Below are 25778 nucleotides of genomic sequence, written 5' to 3'. Positions count from 1 at the left end.
CTTTAAAATAACTCTCATGAATAAGCCATTACAAATGCTTACAAAACTGTATAGGCCTATATGATCATTCATGTTATAAATGCTTATGAACTGTAATGCTATTTCTGCTTATAAAAGTTTATAAATGTTTACAAATGATAGATTGTAAACAGTTAATTAAGACATTCATAAAATGTGTTAGAACATGTTAGTCTATGTTCATTCTTCATTCCTTATATCAAATGAGTGTTGTAGTTTAGTGTTAGTACTGATAAAACATCAACAATTGATTAAATCCTACCTTAAATATGTTTCTATCAGTTTTAATGCACAACATGCTCACACAATAAAAATATGCCATACCAGTTATAGGAGTCGTAATTACCTCAAGTTCACTAGGTCAGCAGATTGACACAGAGAGAGAGAGAGACAGGGGCAGAGGGAGAGCGAGAGAGAGATGGGAGAGGGGAGGCAAGAGGAACAGGTGTTCCACTGACATCTTGTGGTTTTGGTTAATATATATAAATATTTTATTGTTATACTATTTAAAAAGTTATGCAATGATTCATTCATGAAATTAATATGTATAACATGAGAGCAAAAGAGTACATGCACAGAGAATATGCCTTTTGGTGTGTGTGATATGTTTCAATAAATCAAGTCCTAGGTTTAAAGTCCTTTAGTTATTTTGTTTGTTTTTTTACACCTAGCTTTTCATGCCCATTATCTTCTATTGAATAACATTGAATAGTATACTAATCCTACCCAAATCAAGTAGACTACTGCATAAGTAGTTTTCGTTTTTTAAACTCACACATTATGAAGACGTGCAAGCAAAATAAAACTGCTATTCCAGTTGTAAGTGTTGAAATATTTATTTCATATACAATAAGTGCCTTTCAAAATGTGTTCAAGTTGCTGTGAGGTAATTACCTGGGTCGGGGGTATACAGACAAAAAGGAAGCAGTGAAATTGATACAAATCCACCTGAGACTTAACCACAATACCACCTTATATATCCAACACAAAAGACGGCCATGGCTACCAACTGATTTATTAAGACACAGAGAAAAGCAGGGGGAAATGGTCTTGCCATAGCGTTTATGCGGCCTCAAACATCTTCTTCCTGCCGTCCATGCCGGCCTTGTCGTCAATGTTCTTACGCCAGTCACCAACTGTGTCTTTGTCCTTTAATGGAGAGTGGGTGTTACAGCAGAGACATCAGGCCAAGAGTGACTATAAGCTATTTGTTTAGATCAAGGAAATTATATGTTTTGAGCTTTAAGGGGTTTATAAAAGGAAAATAAATACATAGGATGATATTAGTCAATATGAAGTGATATTTGTGCCAAAATAATTGGATATGAGTAAAATTATTGACTACAAATGTAATGTACTGTATATTGGCACTGATACATAGCCTCGGTAAGTAAGGGTGCTGGAGTTTCTGCAGCACCCTCTGATAAATGAAATACAGTTAACCAAAATTATAGAACTACTCCTGTCTGTACAGAAATATAATCATATCATGCAATTACTACACCAGAGAGCATAATTTAGCCAGAGACACTCAATAGCTTCTTTAGCTGTGGATTGTGTGTAATCACAAGCGCATACGGTCAGGAATCCTGCTACAATTTGGACAGCACAATTATCCAGCAGCTGATTTTTGAGTGAACAGCAGCTAAAATATCCTGGCCTCTCGCAATATTTTGAAATACAATCACAGGAAAAACAGTTTGGGAATCAAACTGCTACTGCTGAAAAGAGAAGTCAGGCTGCACAAGTATTACCTATAATTAAGCTACTAAATACTGTATGTTATCAACTTTGCAATATTGAATGAACAGCATTGTTTTACAAAGTATCTATGAGAGATAGGCTATTGGCACGACCGCATCTGCCATCGCTGGTGAGGCGTGTATTCAGTCTCTTCATCACTGGTAGTCAAAGCTTTTGAGGACTATAAATTCCTCCTCATATTGTACAGTCTGTGTGTCTCCACTCTTTTCGCTGGCCAAGGCTATTGTTTGCATTCAAGGCTAGGGCGTTTCAATTGATCTTAGTTTGTCAGTGTCAGAACCCTGTCCATGTGATCATTATGTGTGGTATTAAAAAATACTCTGGTAATGTCTCCACATGTAAAATTATGTAGAATTGCATGAAATACGTTTTTAAAATGCCATATTTTCCATGGACCTTACTAAAAGTCTGGATTCCTTAGACCCCATGTGTGAAAATTCTAGAAACACTTCTGCTCTACTCTATGCCACCATACACAAATAAAATGATAGACGTACCCCCCCAACTCAAAACATCTTCCGACGGCTATGCACTGATATCAATCCATAGTACATATATATTTTTGAACATTATTATGCCTCCATGTTACTCACATCCTCTTTGACTTCCTTCTTCACTTGTTTCAGATTCGATCTCAGATCCATGGTCACCTTGTGCTTGGAGCCCAACAAAGCCTGGAGCATAGCATCAGCAGACATACGCACTTTCTTCAGAGCTGGCTTCTTAATGCCCTGGATCTCAACCACTTTAATCCTCAAATCATCAATCTGTTAAGAGAGAAGATCAGGAAAAATGCAAGATATGCTCTTTTATGTTCAGGTTTTCAATCTAAACAAGAGAGAAAATCAACAAAGGGAATCGACCTCAACTGGATGACAATACCTCTTTGTCACACTTGCCCACTTTGCCTGCCAGGTCGTATCTCTCCTCATCCACTTTATCAAGCTGGTGATGGATTGTCTTGCACATTTCCTGCAGTTGGTTATCAACAAAAGGAACCTTCAACAACTGTACTGTAGGGTTACAGTGAATTTCCTGATAGCGTAGATTGAAAATCCAGTTTAAAGACCCAGTGCAGTCAAAACATGATTTACTTCATCTACACTGATTGAAGTGGATTTAATAAGTGACATCAATAAGGAATCCTAGCATTCACCTGGTCAGTCTGTCATGGAAAGAGCAAGTGTTCCTAATGTTTTGTACACTCAGTGTATATTTCCACACTATGAGGTCGGAATAAAACTGTGAAAATTATGATAATTCCCTTTAAAACTTCTTTGGGATCGGCGTCCTCTCCTCGGGACGGTTGAGCTAATGAAGGCTAATGCGATTAGCATGAGGTTGTAAGTAACAAGAACATTTCCCAGGGCATAGACGTATCTGATATTGGCAGGAAGCTTAAATTCTTGTTATTCTAACTGCACTGTCCAATTTACAGTAGCTATTACAGTGAAGGAACACCATGCTATTGTTTGAGGAGAGTGCAACATTTTGAAAATGAAAAGTTATTAATAAACATATTAGGCACATTTGGGCAGTCTTGATACAACATTTTTAACAGAAATGCAATGGTTCATTGAATTAGTCTAAAACCTTGCATATACACTGATGCCATCTAGTGCCCAAAATCTAAATTGCACCTGGGCTGGAATAGTACATTATGGCCTTTCTATTGCTTTTCAAAGATGATTGTATAAAAAAATACAAAAGAACTGAGTTTTTTTCTTTGTATTATCTTTTACCAGATCTATTGCGTTATATTCTACTACATTCCTTTCACATTTCCATAAACTTCAAAGGTTTTCCTTTCAAATGGTACCAATAATATGTATATCCTTGCTTCAGGGCCTGAGCTACACACAGTTAGATGTGGGTATGTCATTTTAGGCGAAAATTGGAAAAAAAGGAGGTTAATCCTTAAGTATAAGACCTTATTAAATTTCATCCTGTTTTGGTGGGATGGAGTTTTGGCCTGATATATTACATTAATTAACAGACCGATAAGAGGGTTCCAAACCTCTCTGCCAATGAAAGCTAGTTTTCAGTTTTCCCCTCCCCACTCAGACCACTCCAAGGCAGTTCTCGCAAAATTCTTGCTTGAGAAATTGCTCTTTGCTAAGAAGCTATTTTTGTTTCCTTTTGACCATTGTATTTGAAAACAATCACAGTAAGGTACTAAATTATTACCCATAAATGATGCCTGCATTGGACCGTTATGAATGGCTGTTTAAGCACTGCTCTGTGAAGCTATGTTAAACACGGGTGATTTCAACTATTGGTGATGCTGTACCTGCAGTTCCACCAACGACCCAGGCAGGTCCAATGCGGGGCAGGTCTCATCCATGTACCTTTTTTTCTCTTCCACTGCCTCTATGGCCTCTGCCTCCAGCAAGTCCTTAGCAATCTGGAGCATCACGCTCTGGAGGAGAGAGAAGCATGAATAGTGACACAACTGGATTATGGTTAACAGGGGAATACACAACACACAGAGACTTTTATAAATATAATAATATAATATATTTTGCTCACGATTAGGTTTCATTCCAAAAATAACAATTCAATGTTACTAGTAACCATTTACCTTCAGATGATGCTTGCGACTCGATGACATTTTTTTCCTAAAATAGTTCATGAAAAGATGTGTGAATTTTCCAGAAAGGTATACATTTCTGACACATATCATGTTTTGACATGGGGCACTGGGGAGGTCAAGATACATTTCTAACCATTAATAAAAAAAGGTAATTTTTTGATTTCCATGGATGCCCAAGATCCTGAAGATGATATCATAATAGAGTGAATACTATATTTCCGTTTCCACATTGAGCATCTCTCCTCTAATAGGAGGATATTACACAGATGAACAACAATATAAAGGTGATGTTAATATAATTCAAACAGGGCATAAAATATACAGTTGAAGTTGAAAATGTACATACACTTAGGTTGGAGTCATTAAAACTAGTTGGTCAACCACACCATAAATGTCTTGTTAACAAACTATAGTTTTGGCAAGTCGGTTAGGACATCTACTTTGTGCATGAGACAAGTCATTTTTCCAACAATTGTTTACAAAAAGATTATTTCACTTATATCCCAATTTCAGTGGGTCAGAAGTTCACGTACACTAAGTTGAATGTGCCTTTAAACAGCTTGGAAAATTCCAGAAAATTATGTTATGGCTTTAGAAGCTTCTGATAGGCTAAATTACATCATTTGAGTCAATTGGAGGTGTAGCTGTGGATGTCTTTCAAGGCCTACCTTCAAACTCAGTGCCTCTTTGCTTGACGTCATGGGAAAATCTAAAGAAATCAGCCAAGATCTAAGAAAAACAATTGTAGACCTCCACAAGTCTGGTTCATCCTTGGGAACAATTTACAAACACCTGAAGGTACCACATTCATCTGTACAAACAATAGTACACAAGTATAAACACCAAGGGACCAAGCAGCCTTCATACCGCTCAGGAAGGAGACACTTCTACCTCCTAGAGAAGAATGTACTTTGGTGCGAAAAGTGCAAAGCAATCGCATATTAACAGCAAAGGACCTTGTAAAGATGCTGGAGGAAACAGGTTCAAATGTATCTATATCCACAGTAAAATGAGTTCTACATCAACATAACCTGAAAGGCCGCACAGCAAGGAAGAAGCCACTGCTCCAAAAATGACCTAAAAAAGCCAGACTACGGTTTGCAACTGCACATGGGGACAAAGATCGTACTTATTGGAGAAATGTCCTCTGGTCTGATGAAACAAAAATAGAATTGTTTGGCCAAAATTACCATCATTATGTTTGGAGGAAAAAGGGGGAGGATTGTAAGCCGAAGAACACCAACCCAACCGTGAAGCAAGGGGGGGTCTTATCATTTTGTGGAGGTGCTTTGCTGCAGGAGGGACTCACAAAGCCCTGACCTCAGTCCTTTAGAAAATGTGTGGGCAGAACTGAAAAAGCGTGTGCGAGCAAGGAGGCCTAGAAACCTGACTCAGTTACACCAGCTCTGTCAGGAGGAATGGGTCAAATATTACCCAACTTATTGTGGGAAGCTTGTGGAAGGATCCCCAAAACATTTGACCCAAGTTAAACAATTTAAAGGCAATGCTACCAAATACTAAGTGATTTTATTAAACTTCTGACACACTGGGAATGTGATGAAATAAATAAAAACTTAAATAAATCATTCTCTAAAATTATTCTGACATTTCACATTCTTAAAATAAAGCGGTGGTCCTAACTGACCTAAAACATGGAATTTGTATTAGGATTAAATGTCAGGACTTGAGAAAAACTGAGTTTAAATGTATTTGGCTAAGGTGTATGTAAACTTCCGACTACAACTGTATACTGATCATAAAAACATATTGGAACTTACTCAGACATCTTGGACTCTTGTAACTTTCCAAAGGGGTCTGAAGCAAACAATACAACAATGTAAAAAACTCACAGAATATACATTTCACTTGCAAATAATTTTGCACTGTTGACAACCTTTTCTTTATTCAAATTGTATTTGAATACCAATAGCAATCTTTGACCAAAAATAATTGACTTCAATGAATGACATGTTTATCAAAAGTGTTGGAAAAACTTGTCAATAATCAACTGACTGGCTTTCTTGATGTTTTATAGTATTTTCTCTGGTATGCAATCTGGTTTCCCTTCAGGTTATGGATGTGTCACTCCAGCCTTAAAGGTCCTCAATGATGTCACAATTGCTCTTGAGTCTAAGAAAAGTTGTGCTTCTATTTTTATTGACTTGGCCAAAATGTTTGATACTGAAGACCATTCCATTCGTGTGGGCCGGCTAAGGATTATTGGTGTCTTTGACCTGGTTTGCCAACTACCTTTCTCAAAGAGTGCAGTGTATAAAGCCTGCAGAAAATCTGCTGTCTGCCTGTCACCAAGGGAGTACACCAAGGCTCAATCCCAGGCCACACGCTCTTCTCAATTTACATCAACAACATAGCTCAGGCAGTAGGAAGCTCTCTCATCCATTTATATACAGATGATACAGTCTTATATTCAGCTGGTCCCTCCTAGGATTTTGTGTAAAATGCTCTACAACAAAGCTTTCTTAGTGCCCCAAAAAGTTTTTCTACCCTTAACCTTGTTCTGAACAAGAAAGAAGAATGCCCTCTCCCCACCGGTGTGATTACTACTTCTGAGGGTTTAGAGCTTGAGGTAGTCACCTCATACAAGTACTTGGGAGTATGGCTATATGGTACACTGACCTTCTCTCAGCACATAGCAAATGTGCAAGTTAAAGTTAAATCTAGACGTGGTTTCCTCTATTGTAATCACTCCTCTTTCACCCCATCTGACAAACTAACCCTGATTCAGATGACCATCCTACCCATGCAAGATTACAGAGACACAATTTATAGATCGGCAGTTAAGGGTGCTCTCGAGCATTTAGATGTTCTTTACCATTCGGCCATCAGATTTGCCACCAATCCTCCTTATAGGACACATCACTGCAGTCTATACTCCTCTGTAAACTGGTCATCTCTGTATATCCGTCACAAGACCCACTGGTTGATGCTTATTTATAAAACACACTTAGGCCTCACTCTACCCTATCTGGGTTATCTACTGCAGCCCTCATCCTCCACATACAACACAAGTTATGCCAGTCACATTCTGTTAAAGGTCCCCAAAGCACACACACCCCTGGGTCGCTTGTCTTTTCAGTTGGCGGCAGCTAGCGACTGGAACGAGCTGCAACAAGCACTCAAACTGGACAGTTTTATCTCAATCTCTTCACTCAAAGACTCAATAATGGAAACTCTTACTGACAGTTGTGGCTGCTTTGCGTGATGTATTTTTGTCTCTACCTTCTTGCCCTTTGTGCTGTTGTCTGTGCCCAATAATGTTTGTACCATGTTTTGTGCTGCTACCATGTTATGTTGCTACCATGTTGTTGTCATGTTGTGTTGCTACCATGCTGTGTTGTCATGTGTTGCTGCCTTGCTATGTTGTCGTCTTAGGTCTCTGGTTAATGCTGGATCTGATTTGAATCTAGGCCTAAGTATTACAACTTAGCAGTAGATAGCAGCAGATATAATTTCATAATACTGTATCAAAACAAGTACTACAAATGTAGATACATTTTGAAATAGGGGTACTTGCTGGGTCTCAGGATTTTGACACTTTTTAAGAGATTTGTTCTATTAATAAGCTACGCCTCTTTTGAAAATAACCTAAAGATTCCGTTAAAAAAAACAGCTGCTAGGTTGACGCAGCATGAAAGTAAAAAATACCCAACCAATGGTAAAATTAACCCGTGTTTGGGTAATTTCAACAACCCAACATGTTGGGTTATTTCTGTCCAATATTTACCCAGTGCTGGTTTACCAAATAGCCCAAATTTGGTTGGTTTTAACCCAGCATTTTTTTTATAGTGTATGTTCCCCGCTATTGTCCTTAATTAAGGGCATGGCTTTCCGATAGATTTTATCGACCACCCGTGAGAGTAAACGTCATTCCTGTTCATCATGTTAAATTCACATACTGCACATTTTTTTCCCAAATTCTTCTATAATATTACAGTTATGTATTACATATTATAATTAAGTATACCACATTATTGCATAAGGTATACCACGTTATTGCATCCCAACAATTTACATAGGCTTTTAGGGAACACATACACTTCTGTAAGCCTCTTTGAAGATACACAAATGTCAATGTTCAGTTGGTGGGATGTAATTCTTCCAACACACAAGAATATGTTTCTTTGCAAAGTAAAATACTTATCAGCAACCTTATCTTGTCTGAATCAAGCATGTAATTAACAAGGTAAAGGCTTGGGGATTGTACCATTCCGTATTTAATTCATCTGTCTGAGTAGCTGTATGCCAGAAATCCATTTGTTTATTGCACTGCCAAAAAAGTTCCTTTCTCGGCATTACATTTCAGGCAATTTGGTGAAGTGTCTGGGAACATACGATTTAACTAAACAGGAGTAAAATACAACTTGAATGAATTTGGAGTTAGTTTCTATTAATATTGGGACTAGTAAGTGAGTAGTGGATCTTTTTACAGATCTCAAGCCATACCTCTAATCAAATTCCATGCCGAGGTCGTTTTCCCACACCCTTTGAAGAGGGACATAGGAGGATTCACATTGTTTGTGTCACGCCCTGACCATAGAGAGCCTTTTTATTCTCTATTTTGGTTAGGTCGGGGTGTGACTAGGGGGGGGGGGGGGGGGGGGGGTGTTCCTATCTAGGTGTTTTATTTCAATGTTGGCCTGGTATGGTTCCCAATCAGAGGCAGCTGTTTATCGTTGTCTCTGATTGGGGATCATACATAGGCAGCCTTTTCCCACCTATTTGTTGTAGGATCTTGTTTTTGTGTTGATGCCTCTGAGCTCTACAGAACGGCACGTATAGTTTATTCTTTATTGTTTTGAGTTAGTGCATGTAGCACCTCTGACGTTACGGTTCGTTGTTTGTTTCCTTTTGTTTTGTAAGTTTCACACAAATAAAGATGTGGAACTCCGCGCACGGAGTATATGTGTTGGAAATTCACTACGTGACTGAAGCACCTTACAGATAACTGTTTGTGTGGGGGTACAGAGACGAGGTAGTCAATCAAAAATAATGTTAAACTCTAAGGTTTCACACAGAGTGAGTCCATGCAACTTATTATGTGACTTGATAAGCGCATTTTTACTTCTGAACATACTGTATATAGGCTTGCCACAACAATGTGGTTGAATCCTTAATGACATTTCAGCTTTTTATTTTCAATTAATAAAAATATGAAAATGAAAAACATAATTCCACTTTCACATTATGGGTGTGGTAAACCAGTGACACAAAATCTACATGTAATCCATTTTAAATGCAGGCTGTAACACAACAAAACATGGAAAAAGTCAAGGGGTATGAATACTTTCTGAAGGCACTGTAGCTTTCTAAACAAATTGCTTGTGTAGGAGTCTGGTTTCCGAATGTCAACAGTTCATATATCAAATAGCTGGCAATGTCCCCAAGAATTAGCTACACTTCATCAGACAGCGATGTTCTCCAGAATTGGAATCGGATTCCGGTCACGTCAGTCACAAAATTGGAAAGAATATGATACATGTAACACTATATTCCAGAGCATATGGAACTCAAACAAACCTATTAAATGAGATGTTTTACCCAGCAGTTTTTTCCCCCTGTTTGATTTCGTTTTTCTACATGTATTCCAGGTTTAAATAATATACACTCCCCTACGTATTTGTCTGGCGAGTGAAGGTGACACTTTTCATTAGGCTCTATACTCAGGCATTATGGTTTTTGATAATATGTTTTTTGAGGTGAAAGTACAGAATATCAACTTTTATTTTCATAGAAATGAATGTGTCTAGTCCCCCCCATTTGAAGGTGTCATAAGTATTTGGAGAAATTCACTTATAGTGTATTAAATGTAGTCAACGTTTATTATTTGGTCATGTATTCCCAGGACACAATGTCTACATCAAGACTGTGACTCTACAAACTTTTTGGATGCATTTGAAGTTTGTTTGGTTGAGTTTTGGATTTCGTTGTGCCCAATATAAATGCATTTTGGAGTAACTTTTATTGTCACTTTTAACAACATAAGTTGTTTCTGAACACTTCTACATTAGTGTGGATGCTACCATGATTACAGATAATCATAAATTAATAATGAATAATGATGATTGAGAAAGTTAAAAACATGCTACATTTCTTGGTTATTGATAACGGTTACAGGTTAGTATTTTTGGGTGGGTATAATCTTTGTTCCCTTTAACTTTCTCACTCATCATTATTCATTATTTATTCATGATTATCCATATTCGTGGTAGCATCAACATTAATATAGAAGTGTTCAGAAACATCTATTCTATTCTAATTTACAATAATCCTATTGGGCAAAACATAATCTGAAACACAACCAAAACAAACTGCAAATATATCCAAAAAGGTTATAGAGAAACAAGCTTCATTGCATGCTCGGAATATGGGACCAAATACTAAACTTTTAACTACTTTAATACACTGTAAGTGAATTTGTTCAAATACTTATGAAAAAAACCTACGTATTCAGTTGGGGGGGACTAGATACATAAAGTGCTTTTATTTCTAAATTATAAAATATGTATTTATGAAAATACCCTCAAATGAAACATTGTACCTCAAATCCAAAATGCTGGAAAGTAAGAGACACATTTTTAAAAATGTGCTTACACATTTTAATTATTTATGGAGTGTATAATGCTGCATATGTTAGGAAGAGCAATTTGCTTGTTAGGGTCAATACTTCTTAATGCCCTCCACACATGGTAAATGTGGAATACTAATAGGACATGCTCAATATAAAATACATAGCTATTGCAGTCATGCCACCTTTCAATTAAAAAACAAAAACATCATAGCATCATTTTCCACATAGAGAGACACATGGTCTGATCTCACGTGTGCAGCTGATTGCAGGGTTTCCAAATAGAAAAAGTAGTGTTAATCCAGAACGGGAGAGCTGGTGGAGTTGCTGAAATACTATCAAGCCGAGAACAGAGAGCAGACAGAGTCAGGATAGACAGGTGAGAGGTTCTCACCTATTAGAGAGAGCTGGCGATCAAGCAGGACGCACGCTTGGGACTGGGACAGGCAACTGAAATGCTCTGGGGGTTTTAATGGGTTTCTATGATGGGTCAGCAAAACTCTGCATTTCTCTTTATGAAATTGGAACGGAGTCCCACTCCAGACCAATGGTTCAGCAAGCTGCTGAAACTCTAGCCACAACCTAACCTCCATGCATATAAATAACCAACCCTTCAAGATTGTTATTCTAGTTTTATTGCTTATTTATTTAAGCTTTGATGAGTTACAAAATTACAGTGCAGATCGGATAGTTCAACTCTACATCTTTGTACAATCTTGATGAAGTGATCAGCATTGGCCTAATATTAAACAACTCCTTCTGAGAATATAATATAATACAGAGTGGCGGGCAGCCTAACGGTTAAGAGCATTGGGCCAGTAACTACAAGGTTGTTGGGTTGAATCCTCGAGCTGACTAGGTGAGATAAAAATGTTCCCTTGAGCACTTAACGCTAATTGCTCCTGTAATCGCTCTGGATAACAGCGTCTGCTAAATGTAAAACATGTTTATGTGATTTTTAAAAATTGATTTAACCTTTGTTTAACTAGGCAAGTCAATTAAGAACACATTGTTATTTACAATGATGGCATAAGAACAGTGTGTTAACTGCCTTGTCCAGGGGCAGAACAACAGGTTTATACAGTGTCAGCTCAGGGATTTGATCTGGCTCAAAGTTCTAACCACTAGGCTACCTGCCGCCCCAAATGATGATGGTGAGATGGTGGGAGATGTGATGGTTGGAGAATAAATAAATATCCTCAATATATAGACACTTACCACTGAAGACTCCATCTGATGTTTAAGTGACTGTTTCTGTTGAGAAATTACAGTAAATGGCAACGTAGACGGGAAAGATCATTTGAAACAATTTAACTCTGATTTTGAAAACATAAAATTGCTTAGTCAATGTGTTACTTTTAAAACAATTCAACACTGGACTACTAATATACTTGATAACTTTGTGATGCAACAAAAAATAATAATGAATAAAGAAACTCACCTTATTTTCAGTTGCCCTAGTGGTAAAAAACAACAACATAATTAGGTATTACAAAGACTACAAAGACCTCAAAAAGTAAAAACTGGTACAGAATGCAACAGAAAAAAGCTGTGCCCAAAATTTTAAACTCTTAAAATACATACAAAATCTCTAAAACCAAACCTCATGATTTTACTTAACTTGTCTTCGGAAGTGATCTTTAATCCAACAGTAAATGAATAACAATCCATATACAGTTATATAACATGGCAGAAAGCATTGATTTCAAAACCTCTAGAAACTTGTTACATGTCGCTCCATTTAGACTCAATTGAGATGAGTATCAACTATAGCAGTGGTTTGCATGTTTGAAAGAGAGATGGGCAGCTCAGCACTCTAGTGTAGAACATTACCAAGGGTCCACCCTATACTGTAATAGTACATGATAGTGGTTCCGAGATATAGCATTTTAGTTCTCTTAGTGTATCAGCATGACAAAATATAAATAACACAAACTAAGAAAGATTTCCTTCAAATGCAATTTATTAGAAAAGTTGTCCACTTTTACCTCTACTACAGTAAACCAACTGTCAAACAATTACACACATCTTGTTTCTGTCTTCAAAAGAAACAAAGATGTATTACATAGTTATGATATTAGTAGTAATTCATATCAGTATGTGGTTGACAACTAGACATTACAGGACAGTAGTCAACCACATCACACGAACACATCCCAATGATCTAAGAATCTCCCTGAAACATCTTCTTCCTGCCGTCCATGCCAGCCTTGTCGTCAATGTTCTTACGCCAGTCACCAACGTCACGCAAATCCTTATCCTGTGATGATAGAAAGGGTGAGAAGACATTGAAGGGGTGGAATGTTAAGGCCTAAAGTTCATTCAACATTGACAATGTCTCCCGATGCGATATCTCTGTAATATATTGTGTTAGCCTAATGGACAGATACTCACCTCTTTCTTCTCGTCTTTCTTCACTTGTTTCAGGTTGGATCTCAGATCCATGGTCACCTTGTGCTTGGAGCCCAGCAGAGCCTGGAGCATAGCATCAGCAGACATACGCACTTTCTTCAGGGCTGGCTTCTTGAACTTGCCCCTCATGTCAATGATTTTTATGTTTAGGTCTATAACCTGGTGGGTGGAATTTTTATACAGGAAAATCAGTGATTCAGGAGGGCTCAACGGAGGAAACATATGCAAAGTTTGGACACACCTACTCATTGCAGGGTTTGTCTTTATTTTCACTATTTTCTACATTGTAGAATAATAGTTCAGACATCAAAACTATGAAATAACACATATGAAATTATGTAGTAACCAATATATTTTATATTTCAGGTTCTTCAAAGTAGCCACCGTTTGTCGTGATGACTGCTTTCTGCAGTGATATGCCATCCCATCTGGTTTGAGCTTAGTGCAACTATAATTTATTTTTCAACAGGAGAATGACCCAACACACCTCCAGGCTGTGTAAGGGCTATTTGACCAAGAAGGAAATAGATGGAGTTCTGCATCAGATGATCTGGCCTCCACAATCACCCGACCTCAACCTAATTAAGATGGTTTGGGATGAGTAGGCCCACAGAGTGAAGGAAAAGCAGCCAACAAGTGCTCAGCATATGTGAGAACTACTTCGAAACTGTTGGAAAAGCATTCCAGGTGAAGCTGGTTGAGAGAATGCCAAGAGTGTGCAAAGTTGTCATCAAGGCTGGTGGTTGGAGCGTTGGACTAGTAAATGAAAGGTTGCAGATCAAATCCCTGAGCTGACAAGGTAAAACTCTGTTGTTCTGCCCCTTAACAAGGCAGTTAACCCACTGTTCCTAGGCCGTCATTGAAGATAAGAATTTGTTCTTAACTGACTTTTCTAGGCTAAGGGTGGCTACTTAGAAGACTAAAATATAATTAAAATTGTTTAACACTTTTTATATTACTACATGATTCCATGTGTTATTTCATGGTTTTGATGTCTTCAATATTATTATGCAATGTAGGAAATTGTCAAAATAAAGAAAAAACCTTGAATGAGTAGGTGTGTCCAAACTTTTGACTGTTACTGTATATACAGTATACACAGTACATGCAAGGAGTGTAGATGACGGGGAGGAGACAGGACAAAAAAAATATTTTTAAGCCTTGAGAGACAAGCCTTGAGAGACAAGAGACAACATGTAAGTGCCTTTGAACGGGCTATGGTAGTTGATGCCAGGCGCTCCGGTTTGAGTGTGTAAAGAACTGCAACACTGGCAGGTTTTTCATGCTTAACAATTTCCCATGTGTATCAAGGATGGTCCAACCCCCAAAGGACATCCAGCCAACTTGGCACAACTGTGGGAAGCATTGTAGTCAACATCTGCCAGCATCCCTGTGGAACGCTTTCGACACCTTGTAGAGTCCATGGCCAGATGAATTGAGACTTTTCTGAGGGCAAAAGGGGATGCAATACTAGGAAGGTGTTCCTAATGTTTTGTAGACTCATATATACAGTGGGGCAAAAAAGTATTTAGTCAGCCGCCAATTGTGCAAGTTCTCCCACTTAAAAAGATAAGAGAGGCCTGTAATTTTCATCATAGGTACACTTCAACTATGACAGACAAAATGAGAAAAAAAATCCAGAAAATCACATTGTAGGATTTTTTATGAATTTATTTGCAAATGATGGTGGAAAATAAGTATTTGGTCAATAACAAAAGTTTATCTCAATACTTTGTTATATACCCTTTGTTGGCAATGACAGAGGTCAAACGTTTTCTGTAAGTCTTCACAAGGTTTTCACACACTGTTGCTGGTATTTTGGCCCATTCCTCCATGCAGATCTCCTCTAGAGCAGTGATGTTTTGGGGCTGTTGCTGGGCAACACGGACTTTCAACTCCCTTCAAAGATTTTCTATGGGGTTGAGATCTGGAGACTGGCTAGGCCACTCCAGGACCTTGAAATGCTTCTTACGAAGCCACTCCTTCGTTGCCTGGGCGGTGTGTTTGGGATCATTGTCATGCTGAAAGACCCAGCCACGTTTCATCTTCAATGCCCTTGCTGATGGAAGGAGGTTTTCACTCAAAATTTCACGATACATGGCCCCATTCATTCTTTTCTTTACACGGATCAGTCGTCCTGGTCGATTTGCAGAAAAACAGCACCAAAGAATGATGTTGTTTCCACCCCCATGCTTCCCAGTAGGTATGGTGTTCTTTGGATGCAACTCAGCATTCTTTGTCCTCCAAACACGACGAGTTGAGTTTTGACCAAAAAGTTATATTTTGGTTTCATCTGACCATATGACATTCTCCCAATCTTCTTCTGGATCATCCAAATGCTCTCTAGCAAACTTCAGACGGGCCTGGACATGTACTAGTCGGTTAGAACATCTACTTTGTGCATGCCACAAGTAATTTTTCCAAGCAGGGGGACACTCAGGATTTGAACTCAGGATTTGAGTTCCTGGCGGTGTAGTGTTTTACTGATGGTAGGCTTTGTTACTTTGGTCCGAGCTCTCTGCAGGTCATTCACTAGGTCCCCCCGTGTGGTTCTGGGATTTGTGATCATTTTGACCCCACGGGGTGAGATCTTGCGTGGAGCCCCAGATCGAGGGAGATTATCAGTGGTCTTGTATGTCTTCCATTTCCTAATAATTGCTCCCACAGTTGATTTCTTCAAACCAAGCTGCTTACCTATTGCAGATTCAGTCTTCCCAGCCTGGTGCAGGTCTACAATTTTGTTTCTGGTGTCCTTTGACAGCTCTTTGGTCTTGGCCATAGTGGAGTTTGGAGTGTGACTGTTTGAGGTTGTGGACAGGTGTCTTTTATACTGATAACAAGTTCAAACAGGTGCCATTAATACAGGTAACGAGTGGAGGACAGAGGAGCCTCTTAAAGAAGAAGTTACAGGTCTGTGAGAGAACGAAATCTTGCTTGTTTGTAGGTGATCAAATACTTATCTTCCACCATCATTTGCAAATAAATTCATTACAAATCCTACAATGTGATTTTCTGGATTTTTTTCCTCATTTTGTCTGTCATAGTTGAAGTGTACCCATGAAAAATTACAGGCCTCTCTCATCTTTTGAAGTGGGAGAACTTGCACAATTGGTGGCTAACTAAATACTTTTTTGCCCCACTGTATATATATACACACACACACACACACACACACACACACACACACACACACACACACACACACACACACACACACACACACACACACAAACACAAACACACACACACACACTTGAAGTCAGAAGGTTACACTTAGGAGTCAACCACTCCACACATTTCTTGCTAACAAACTATAGTTTTGGCTAGTCGGTTAGAAGATCTACTTTGTGCATGACACAAGTAATTTTTCCAACAATTGTTTACAGAAAGATTATTTCACCTATAATTCACTGTATCACAATTCCAGTGGGTCAGAAGTTTACATACACTAAGTTGACTGTGCCTGTGGCTGCATCATATATTGGTATGTATGCCTGTCATTGGCAAGTACTAAGGAGTTTTTTTAACATAAAAAATAAATGGAAAAGAGCTAACCAGAGGCAAAACCCTAGAGGAAAACCTGGTTCAGCTTGGAAAATGACAGAAAATGATGGCATGGCTTTAGAAGCTTCTGAAAGGCTAATTGACATAATTTTAGTCAATTGGAGTTGTGGATGTATTCCAAGGCCTACCTTCAAACTCAGTGCCTCTTTTCTTGACATCATGGGAAAATAAATCTAAAGAAATCAGCCAAGACCCCAGAGAATAAATTGTAGACCTCCACAAGTCTGGTTCATCATTGGGAGCAATTTCCAATTGCCTGAAGGTACCACGTTCATCTGTACAAACAATAGTATGCAAGTATAAACACGATGGGACCAAGCAGCCGTCATACCACTCAGGACGGAGGAGCATTCTGTCTCCTAGAGATAAACGTACTTTGGTGCAAAAATGGCAAATAAATCCCAGAACAACAGCAAAGGACCTTGTGAAGAAGCTGGGGGAAACACGTACAAAATAATCAAAATATAAACAGTAAAACGAGTCATATATCGACATAACCTGAAAGGCCGCTCAGCAAGGAAGAAGCCACTGCACCAAAACTGCCATAAAAAAAAGCCAGACTATGGTTTGCAATGCACATGGGGACAAAGATCGTACTTTTGGAGAAATGTCCTCTGCTCTGATGAAACAAAATAGAATTGTTTGGCCATAATAACCATTGTTATGTTTAGAGGAAAAAGGGGGATGCTTGCAAGGTGAAGAACACCATCCCAACCGTGAAGCACGGGGGTGGCAGCATCATGTTGTGGGGGTGCTTTGCTGCAGTAGGGACTGGTGCACTTCACAAAATAGATGGCATCATGCGAGAGGAAAATCATGTGGATATTTTGAAGCAACAGCACAAGACATCAGTCAGGAAGTTAAAGCTTCTTTGCTAATGGGTCTTCCTTATGGACAGTGATCCCAAGCATACTTCCAAAACTTAAGGACAACAAAGTCACGGTATTGGAGTGGCCATCACAAAGCCCTGACCTCGTTCTATAGAAAATGTGTGGGCAGAACTGAAAAAGCGTGTGTGAGCAAGGAGGCCTAAAAACCGGACTCAGTTTCACCAGCTCTGTCAGGAGGAATGGGCCAAAATTCACCCAACTTATTGTGGAAAGCTTGTGGAAGGCTACCCAAACCTTTGACCCAAGTGAAACAATTTAAAGGCAATGCTACCAAATACTAATTGAGTGTATGTAAACTTCTGACCCACTGGGAATGTGATGATAGTAATAATAGCTTAAATCATTCTCTCTACTATTATTAAAATGAAATTGCAACCTTAACTGACCTAAAACAGGGAATATTTACTAGAATATAGCTCAATATTTTAATATATTTCATACAGTCATTATTGCTCATCTTTATCAAGGGTGTCAATCATTTTTAACCCCACTGTAAGGTGGGGTCCAACACAACATCTCATTGAGTAGCACTCTTCATATTTTCAAGCATGGTGGTGGCTGCATCATGTATAGGTATGCCTGTCATTGGCAAGTACTAAGGAGTTTTTTTTACATAAAAAATAAATGGAAAAGAGCTAACCAGAGGCAAAACCCTAGAGGAAAACCTGGTTCAGTCTCCTTTCCAACAGACACAGACAAATTCACTTTTCAGCAAGACAATAAGCTAAACCACAAGGCCAAATTATGACTTGAGTTCCTTACTAAGACAACTTTGAATGTTCCTGAATGGCCTAGTAACAGTTTTGACTTAAAATGGCAAGACTTGAAAATGGTTGTCTAGCAATGATCAACAACCAACTTGATACAGCTTGAAGAATTAAAAAAATAATAATAATGTGCTAATATTGTACAATCCAGGTTTGCTAAGCTCTCAGAGACTTACAAAGAAAGACTCACAGCTGTCATTGCTGCCAAAGGTGATTCTAATGTGTGTATACTTATGTTAATTATATATTAGTGTCTTTTATGTTTATTTGTAAAAAATGTTATGTTAGAATTTTTCTTCCACTTTGACATTACAGTGTATTATGTTTAGATCATAGACCAAAACATGACAATTAAATCCATTTTAATCTGTTAAAATGTTTGTTGGGGTGTGAATACTTTGAAGGCAATGTAAATGTATTTATATTGAAACATAAATCAATTAAAAGAGGGTTGCTTACCTCATTGCAAACCATGACTGCTTTGTATTCTAAGTTGTATCTCTCCTCATCAATCACATTAATTTTGTCGTACATCTTTGTGCAAAGGTCCTAATGAAAGAATACAACAAAGAAAAATGTTACCACCAGCATATAATACCTAATTTTATGCCTTGACCTCCTTGGTACAGATGAACCTGATAGAAGCACCGCTCATACAGCACACTGTATCAAGCAGGTATGATATGTTTTCATAATATCTGTGAATATCTGAATATCATACCACCAAATCATCCTTGGAGTGGGGAATCTCCAGAAGAGGGCAGTTCTCCTCCATGTATCTCTCCCGCTCTTTAACTTTCTCTAATGCTTCAGCTTCGAGCAAATCCTTAGCAACTGCCAGCATACAACTCTGGAGACAAATTTATGACAACTTATATTTTGACAGTTGATAACACGATTGACCAATATCTCCCTTTGTTTTACTACTTTATAAAAAGGTTTTATTACATAAAAAACAAAACATTAAAGGAAGGGCTGAGTGGGATTCCTCACCTTCAGAGTATGCTTACGGCTTGAGGACACATTGCCTTTCTTGCTATTGGACAAAGGAGAGAAAGTCAGGTTTAGTAACACTCCAAACCAACTCATATTAAATAATAATCCAATTCTGAATGATGTCTCTGCACAATTTTATTTTTTAAAGTGTTCCACTGTCCATACGTTCATACTTTTGTTGTTGCTATAAAAGGCATCATTCCAACATGGATTTACGGCACAGTGGACACATTTGTCATTTATTTGGTGCAGAGATGATTCAGAATGGGATTGTGATTTAATATGAGTTGGTTTGGAGCGTTTTCCAACTTGCTTTATACACATTTTCATAATGCATTGTAGTCAATGGCAAAATGTGACAACCAATTTTCTCTGTAAGGAAACAAGATATAAAACAATGGTTTGGGGGATCAACTACGAGCCCAGATAGAGTGAAAATAAGGCCATGTAAAAATGAGTGAGCAACCCATTTGAAACACAACATGCAAACGAATTGGCATATACTTACTCAGCCATCTTAAGTGTTTGGTGTCTTCTATTTCAAAAAATGAAAAACAATCATTATTATGAAATGTGTACTTAAAACAGCCAACATTTTACCAACAATACTTGTATATACTCCATCAGCTATAAAAATAATACAAACTATACCAATACGATTACTGATACAACTATATACAGTTCCTGTCAAAAGTTTGGACACACATACTCATTCCAGGGTTGTTCTTAATTTGTACTATTTCCTATATTGTAGAATACTAGTGAATACATCAAAACTAGGATATAACACATATGGAATCATGTAGTAACCAAAAAAAGATTCTTCAAAGTAGCCACCCTTTGCCTTGATGACAGCTTTGCACACTCTTGGCATTCTCACAACCAGCTTCATGAGGTAGGCACCTGGAAACATTTCAATTAGCACGTGTGCCTTCTTAAAAGTTCATTTGTGGAATTTCTTATTAATGCATTTGAGCCAATCAGTTGTATTGTGACAATTTATTTAGCTAGGCAAGTCAGTTGAGAACAAATTATATTTTTCAATCATGGCCTAGTAACAGTGGGTTAACTGCCTTGTTCAGGGGTAGAAGGACAGATACTGCATTTACCTTGCCAGCTCGGGGATCCAATCTTGCAACCTTTCGGTTACTAGTCCAACACTCTAACCACAAGGCTACCTGCTGCCCCTAAAAATGAACACCTATGTGAGAATGCTGTTCATTGACTACAGCTCAGCGCTCAACACCATAGTGCCCATGAAGCTCATCACTAAGCTAAGGACCACAGGACTAAACACCTCCCTCTACAACTGGATCGTGGACTTCCTGATGGGCTGCCCTCAGGTGGAAACGGTAGGCAACAACATGTCTGCCACGCTGATCCTCAACACTGGGGCCTCTCAGGGGTGTGGACTTAGTCCCCTCCTGTACACCCTGTTCACCTATGACTGCGTAGCCAGACACAAATCCAACATCATCATTAAGTTTGATGATGACACAACACTGGTAGGCCTGATCACCAACTACGATGAGACAGCCTATAGGGAGGAGGTCAGGAAACTGGCAGTGTGGTGCCAGGACAACAACCTCTCCCTCAATGTGAGCAAGACGAAGAAGCTGATCGTGTACTACAGGAACAGGACCCCATTAACATCAACGGGGCTGTAGTAGAGCAGGTAGAATGTTTCAAGTTCCTTGGTCTCCACATCACCAACGATCTATCATGGTCCAAACACACCAAGCCAGTCGTGACGGACTGTTTCTCTGCTACAGCACGGCAAGCGGTACCGGAGCGCCAAGTCTAGGACCAAAATGCTCCTTAACAGCTTCTACCCCCAAGCCATAAGACTGCTGAACAATTAATCAAATGGTCACTGGACTATTACATTGACCCCCCCTCCATTTGTTTTGTACACTGCTGCTACTCGCTGTTATTATCTATGCATAGTCACTTCACTCCTTCCTACATGTACAAATTACCTCTAACCTGTACCTCCTCACACTGACCCGGTACCGGTACCCCCTGTATATAGCCTTTTTATTGATATATTATTGTGTTACTTTTTATATATTTTATTACTTTAGTTAATTTGGTAAATATTTTATTAACTCTTCTTGAACTGCACTGTTGGTTAGGGCGTGTAAGTAAGCATTTCACGGTAAGGTCTACACTTCTTGTATTCGGCACATGTGACAAAGTTTGATTTGATTTGAAATAAGCAAAGAGAAACGAACGCCCATCATTACTTTAAGACATGAAGGTCAGTCAATCCGGAACATTTCAAGAACTTTGAAAGTTTCTTCAAGTGCAGTCGCAAATACCATCAAGCGCTATGATGAAACTGGCTCTCATGAGGACCGCCACAGGAAAGGAAAACCCAGAGTAACCTCTGCTGCAGAGGATAAGTTCATTAGAGTTAATTGCACATCAGATTGCAGCCCAAATAAATGCTTCATGGAGTTCAAGTAACAGACACATCAACATCAACTGTCCATAGACGACAATGCGAATCAGGCCTTCATGGTCGAATTGCTGGAAAGAAACCACGACTAAAGGACACCAACCAATAAGAAGAAGAGACTTGCTTGGGCCAAGAAACACCAGCAATAGAGATTAGACTTGTGGAAATCTGTCCTTTGGTCTAAATTTGAGATTTTTGGTTCCAACCACCTTTGTCTTTGTGAGACGCAGCGGAGTCGGTGAACGGACGATCTCCACATCTGTGGTTCCCAACGTGTCACTTTGCTGGTGACACTGTCAGTAATTGATTTACAATTCAAGGCACATTTAACCAGCATGTCTACCACAGCATTCTGCAGTGATACACCATCCCATCTGGTTTGCGCTTAGTGGGACTATCATTTATTTATCAACAGGACAATGACCCAAAACACCCCTTCACGCTGTGTAAGGGCTATTTGACCAAGAAGGAGAGTGATGGAGTGCTGCATCAGATGACCTGGCCTCCACAATCACCCTATCTCAACCCAGTTGAGATGGTTTGGGATGAGTTGGACCACAGAGTGAAGGAAATGCAGCCAACATGTGTTCAGCATGTGTGGGAACTCCTTCAAGACTGCTGGAAAAGCATTCCTCATGAAGCTGGTTGAGAGAATGCAAAGCTGTCATCAAGGCAAAAGGTGGCTACGTTTCTCTTTGCTTATTTTAGCTGTTCTTCCCATAATATTGACTTGGTCTTTTACCAAATATGGCTGTCTTCTATATACCACCCCTACCTTGTCACAAACAACTGACTGGCTCAAACGCATTAAGAAGGAAAGACATTCCAAGGCACACCTGTTAATTGACATGAATTCCGGGTGACTATCTCATGAAGCTGGTTTAGAGATTATCAAGAGTGTGCAAAGATGTCATCAACGAAAAAGAGTGGCTACTTTGACAAATCTAAAATATCAAATATATTTTAATTTGCTAAACACTTTCTGTTTCCATATGTGTTATTTCATAGTTTTGATGTCTTCACTATTATTCTACAATGTAGAAAATAGTAAGCATGAAGAAAAGCCCTGGAATGAGTAGGTGTGTCCAAAGTTTGACTGGTACTGTAGGTTTAGATAAATTGAGAATGTTAGACAGGTCAATACAAAACAGTTTCACTTTATTCAAGCACATCGAATAACAACACTCTAGATTTTCTAATTTGTGTTATTGAGTCTGTCCCTTCTTATAATTGTCCCCACTCTCTCATACTTCCAACAGGGGCCATGCAGACAGAAATTACAATGGACGTCTTTGCTTGGGTTTGTAATGAAGACAAGTAATTAGAATACATTCTGAATCCCTTAAACTCAGCCGACTCAATCTTTGGTCTGGGCTCAGGGTGTCCCCGGAGATGGGAACGTTATCTTGAGTTGAGTGGAGGAGATCTAAATTGGTCCTAGATCTTGTCTTAAGTGGCTCTACTTTATGGCAGACTTGTCTCCGAGAGGTCACAGTAAGCCAACACGACAGCTGGTGGTGCCTTCTAGAACATCCCTTAGATGACCAAGACGTTAGGCCACGTTAGGCCATAAATAACTGCTTCTGCTCTGTCAGGTCTGTTCAGTGCACTAACTCAACTGTCTCCACTCTTCATGATTTCATACACTGAATAGATGTATTGTCAAAATAAGTTTATAGGCATCTCTTTTTCTTTCGAGGGTAATTATTGTTCAGATTCAAATTCAGATTAGTTTACTGTGTAATAAACCAGAGCCATGAATGTCTCATAATGCTATTTAAAGGAGTAGAGTTCTCAAAAACTACAGTCCTAGACAGTACATTTCAGACCTGCAGAAGAGCGGGTACTTCACAGAGCTGCACAGTACTTTTCAAATTGGAATAGTATCACTCCGGCTTCAATAAGCTCAATGACACAGGCATAGAGGTATATGTGTGCTGTGTGCTGACATGTCAGCTGTTCAACTTGCCGTGGTATGAGGTCATCTATTGACAAAGACATAACCTCACTATGCCCATGAATTCCAGTACAGTAACTCAAGTGCTTTGGTCATATCGAAAATCAAAACGCAGGACGTTTTTCCCGCTCGAAAATGCAGTGGAGCCAATATTGTGAATTAGGTTATACACTGGGTGTACTAAACATTAGGAACACCTTTCCATGACATAGACTGACCAGGGAATGATCCCTTATTGATGTCACTTGTTAAATCCACTTCAATCAGTGTAGAGGGGGTGGAGACAGGTTAAAGAAGGATTTTTGAGACATGGATTGTGTATGTGTGCCATTCAGAGGGTGAATGGGCAAGCCAAACTATTTAAGTGCCTTTGAAATGGGGTGTGGTAGGTGCCAGGTGCACCGGTTTGAGTTTGTCAAGAACTGCACCACTGTTAGGTTTTTCACACTCAACAATTTCCTGTGTATATCAAAAATGGTCCACCACCCAAAGGACATCCAGCCAACTTGATACAACTGTGGGAATCATTGGAGTCAACTTGGGCCAACATCCCTGTGGAATGCTTTCAACACCTTGTAAAGTCCATCCCCCAACAAATTGAGGCTGTTCTGAGGGCAAAAGTGGGCGCAACTCAATATTAGGAAAGTGTTCCTAATGTTTAGTACACTCAGTGTATGTTCATATGGCGAATTAGGTGATGTATCAGAGATGTCTACGATGTTGTAACAGGCTGTTTAGTTATCTCCAAAATATGTTGACAGGAAGGAAAACATTTGTAGATCACTTTCAGATTCATGTCTTGTGGTGGTGTACCCTTTCAGCATGTCAAGTCGTCAGTCCATATATCAATCATTTACCACCCCATGGATAATTATACAGTTGATGTCTGCTCACTAAAACATATTTAATACACTACTGGAACCTGAGAAACGTTTCTTTATGCAAATACTACTATTGAAATGTTACACATTAAGATCCATCAACAACATAAATCAAGAAATACTGTACAAAACTGAAATATCAAATGTATTGAAATAAACCAAGTAATTAAGAAATTGATGTTTGCTCTTTAAATCACTGATGTCAATATTTTATCATTTATATTTGAGTCATTTGAACATGGTTAATTTTATTACAATTCAGCCGACTATGAAAATATGTATTAGTGTAATATATTACATTTGTTTAAATAGGAATAAAATGTAATAGACAGAGAGCATTACCATGTGAAGCGACGACCAAAAACCTTAATTTATGATTATAGGAAATAAATCAATATTTCCAAAACATTCTAACACTCTTGGACACTCTAACACTCAATGTTAATAGCCAATAAAAAAAGAGTGATCACATTCAAATACAATTCCAATGCACAATACAATTCTCAAACATTTCACATATTCAAATGCATTTCACACGCTAAAATCTTTTTTCCTCAACCAACAGACATATCACTATAATACTACAAGTACTCATGAATAAGTTGGCGCAAAGGCGTCATGCTACTATATAGTAATTAAGACACTATTCCTCTGGATAGTGTCTAACTAGGTAGAAGCACAGAACAGAGACAGACTGGATGGTTCTCACCTTGGAACTGAGGAGAGCGGCACAGGCTTGTTAAGGGATGTCCAACTGACTGACTGACTGCAGGCAGGTCAAGTGTTAAGAAGGTATATATTGCATTCTCTGATCACTCTCTATAATCCTACATTCTCATTATGGAAGCGGATTACAGACCAAACCAATGGGCTGACAAGGTCATGAAAT

General features: G+C 38.7%; 2 protein-coding genes across 7 annotated transcripts; both read right to left on the bottom strand.

The window, feature by feature from the left end:
• Positions 1-838: 838 nt before the first annotated feature.
• LOC110492964 (troponin I, fast skeletal muscle) lies at positions 839-12215 on the bottom strand. Of its 4 annotated transcripts, none has more exons than XM_090203901.1 (7): positions 12180-12215; positions 6154-6190; positions 4364-4400; positions 4073-4201; positions 2665-2754; positions 2376-2549; positions 839-1167 (listed from the first exon to the last, which is right to left on the bottom strand). In XM_090203901.1, exons 2-7 carry the CDS (start codon positions 6159-6161, stop codon positions 1081-1083), a joined length of 525 nt encoding a protein of 174 aa, XP_090060027.1. In that variant the 5' UTR covers positions 6162-6190; positions 12180-12215; the 3' UTR covers positions 839-1080. The 4 variants fall into 4 exon arrangements, with proteins under 4 accessions (XP_090060027.1, XP_021423053.1, XP_090060022.1 ...); XM_021567378.3 differs by lacking the exon at positions 12180-12215 and adding an exon at positions 11356-11457; XM_090203896.1 differs by lacking the exon at positions 12180-12215 and adding an exon at positions 11216-11405.
• Positions 12180-25778, bottom strand: LOC110492922 (troponin I, fast skeletal muscle). 3 transcript variants are annotated; one of them, XM_090203881.1, is made up of 7 exons: positions 25599-25699; positions 20099-20125; positions 19588-19630; positions 19316-19444; positions 19054-19143; positions 12403-12418; positions 12180-12215 (listed from the first exon to the last, which is right to left on the bottom strand). In XM_090203881.1, the coding sequence occupies exons 2-6, from the start codon at positions 20104-20106 to the stop codon at positions 12410-12412; spliced, it is 279 nt and encodes a 92-aa protein (XP_090060007.1). In that variant the 5' UTR covers positions 20107-20125; positions 25599-25699; the 3' UTR covers positions 12180-12215; positions 12403-12409. The 3 variants fall into 3 exon arrangements, with proteins under 3 accessions (XP_090060007.1, XP_021423050.2, XP_021423051.2); XM_021567375.3 differs by lacking the exons at positions 12180-12215; positions 12403-12418 and adding exons at positions 12907-13221; positions 13356-13532 and having other exon boundaries at positions 25599-25778; XM_021567376.3 differs by lacking the exons at positions 12180-12215; positions 12403-12418 and adding exons at positions 12907-13221; positions 13356-13532 and having other exon boundaries at positions 20099-20122; positions 25599-25679.

The sequence above is a fragment of the Oncorhynchus mykiss genome, chromosome 2 (genome assembly GCF_057628025.1).
Source record: "Oncorhynchus mykiss isolate SJ-2025 chromosome 2, ASM5762802v1, whole genome shotgun sequence".
NCBI classification, from domain to species: domain Eukaryota; kingdom Metazoa; phylum Chordata; class Actinopteri; order Salmoniformes; family Salmonidae; genus Oncorhynchus; species Oncorhynchus mykiss.
Note: the sequence above shows the minus strand (reverse complement) of the source record. Positions and strands in the feature narration are given on the sequence as shown.

Bases quoted from the DNA above. Each gene is read 5' to 3' on its own strand.
- LOC110492964 (XM_090203890.1), bottom strand. From the start codon at position 4,414: ATGAACTATTTTAGGAAAAAAATGTCATCGAGTCGCAAGCATCATCTG. The intron at 2,550-2,664 runs GTATTGTCATCC...CTCTCTTAACAG, and splicing joins TGGGCAAGTGTGACAAAGAG to ATTGATGATTTGAGGATTAA. The intron at 1,168-2,375 runs GTGAGTAACATG...TCTCCATTAAAG, and splicing joins AGAAGGAAGTCAAAGAGGAT to GACAAAGACACAGTTGGTGA.
- LOC110492922 (XM_021567375.3), bottom strand. The intron at 13,533-19,053 runs GTAAGCAACCCT...TCCACCCACCAG, and splicing joins CAGTCATGGTTTGCAATGAG to GTTATAGACCTAAACATAAA. The intron at 13,222-13,355 runs GTGAGTATCTGT...CTATCATCACAG, and splicing joins AGAAAGACGAGAAGAAAGAG to GATAAGGATTTGCGTGACGT.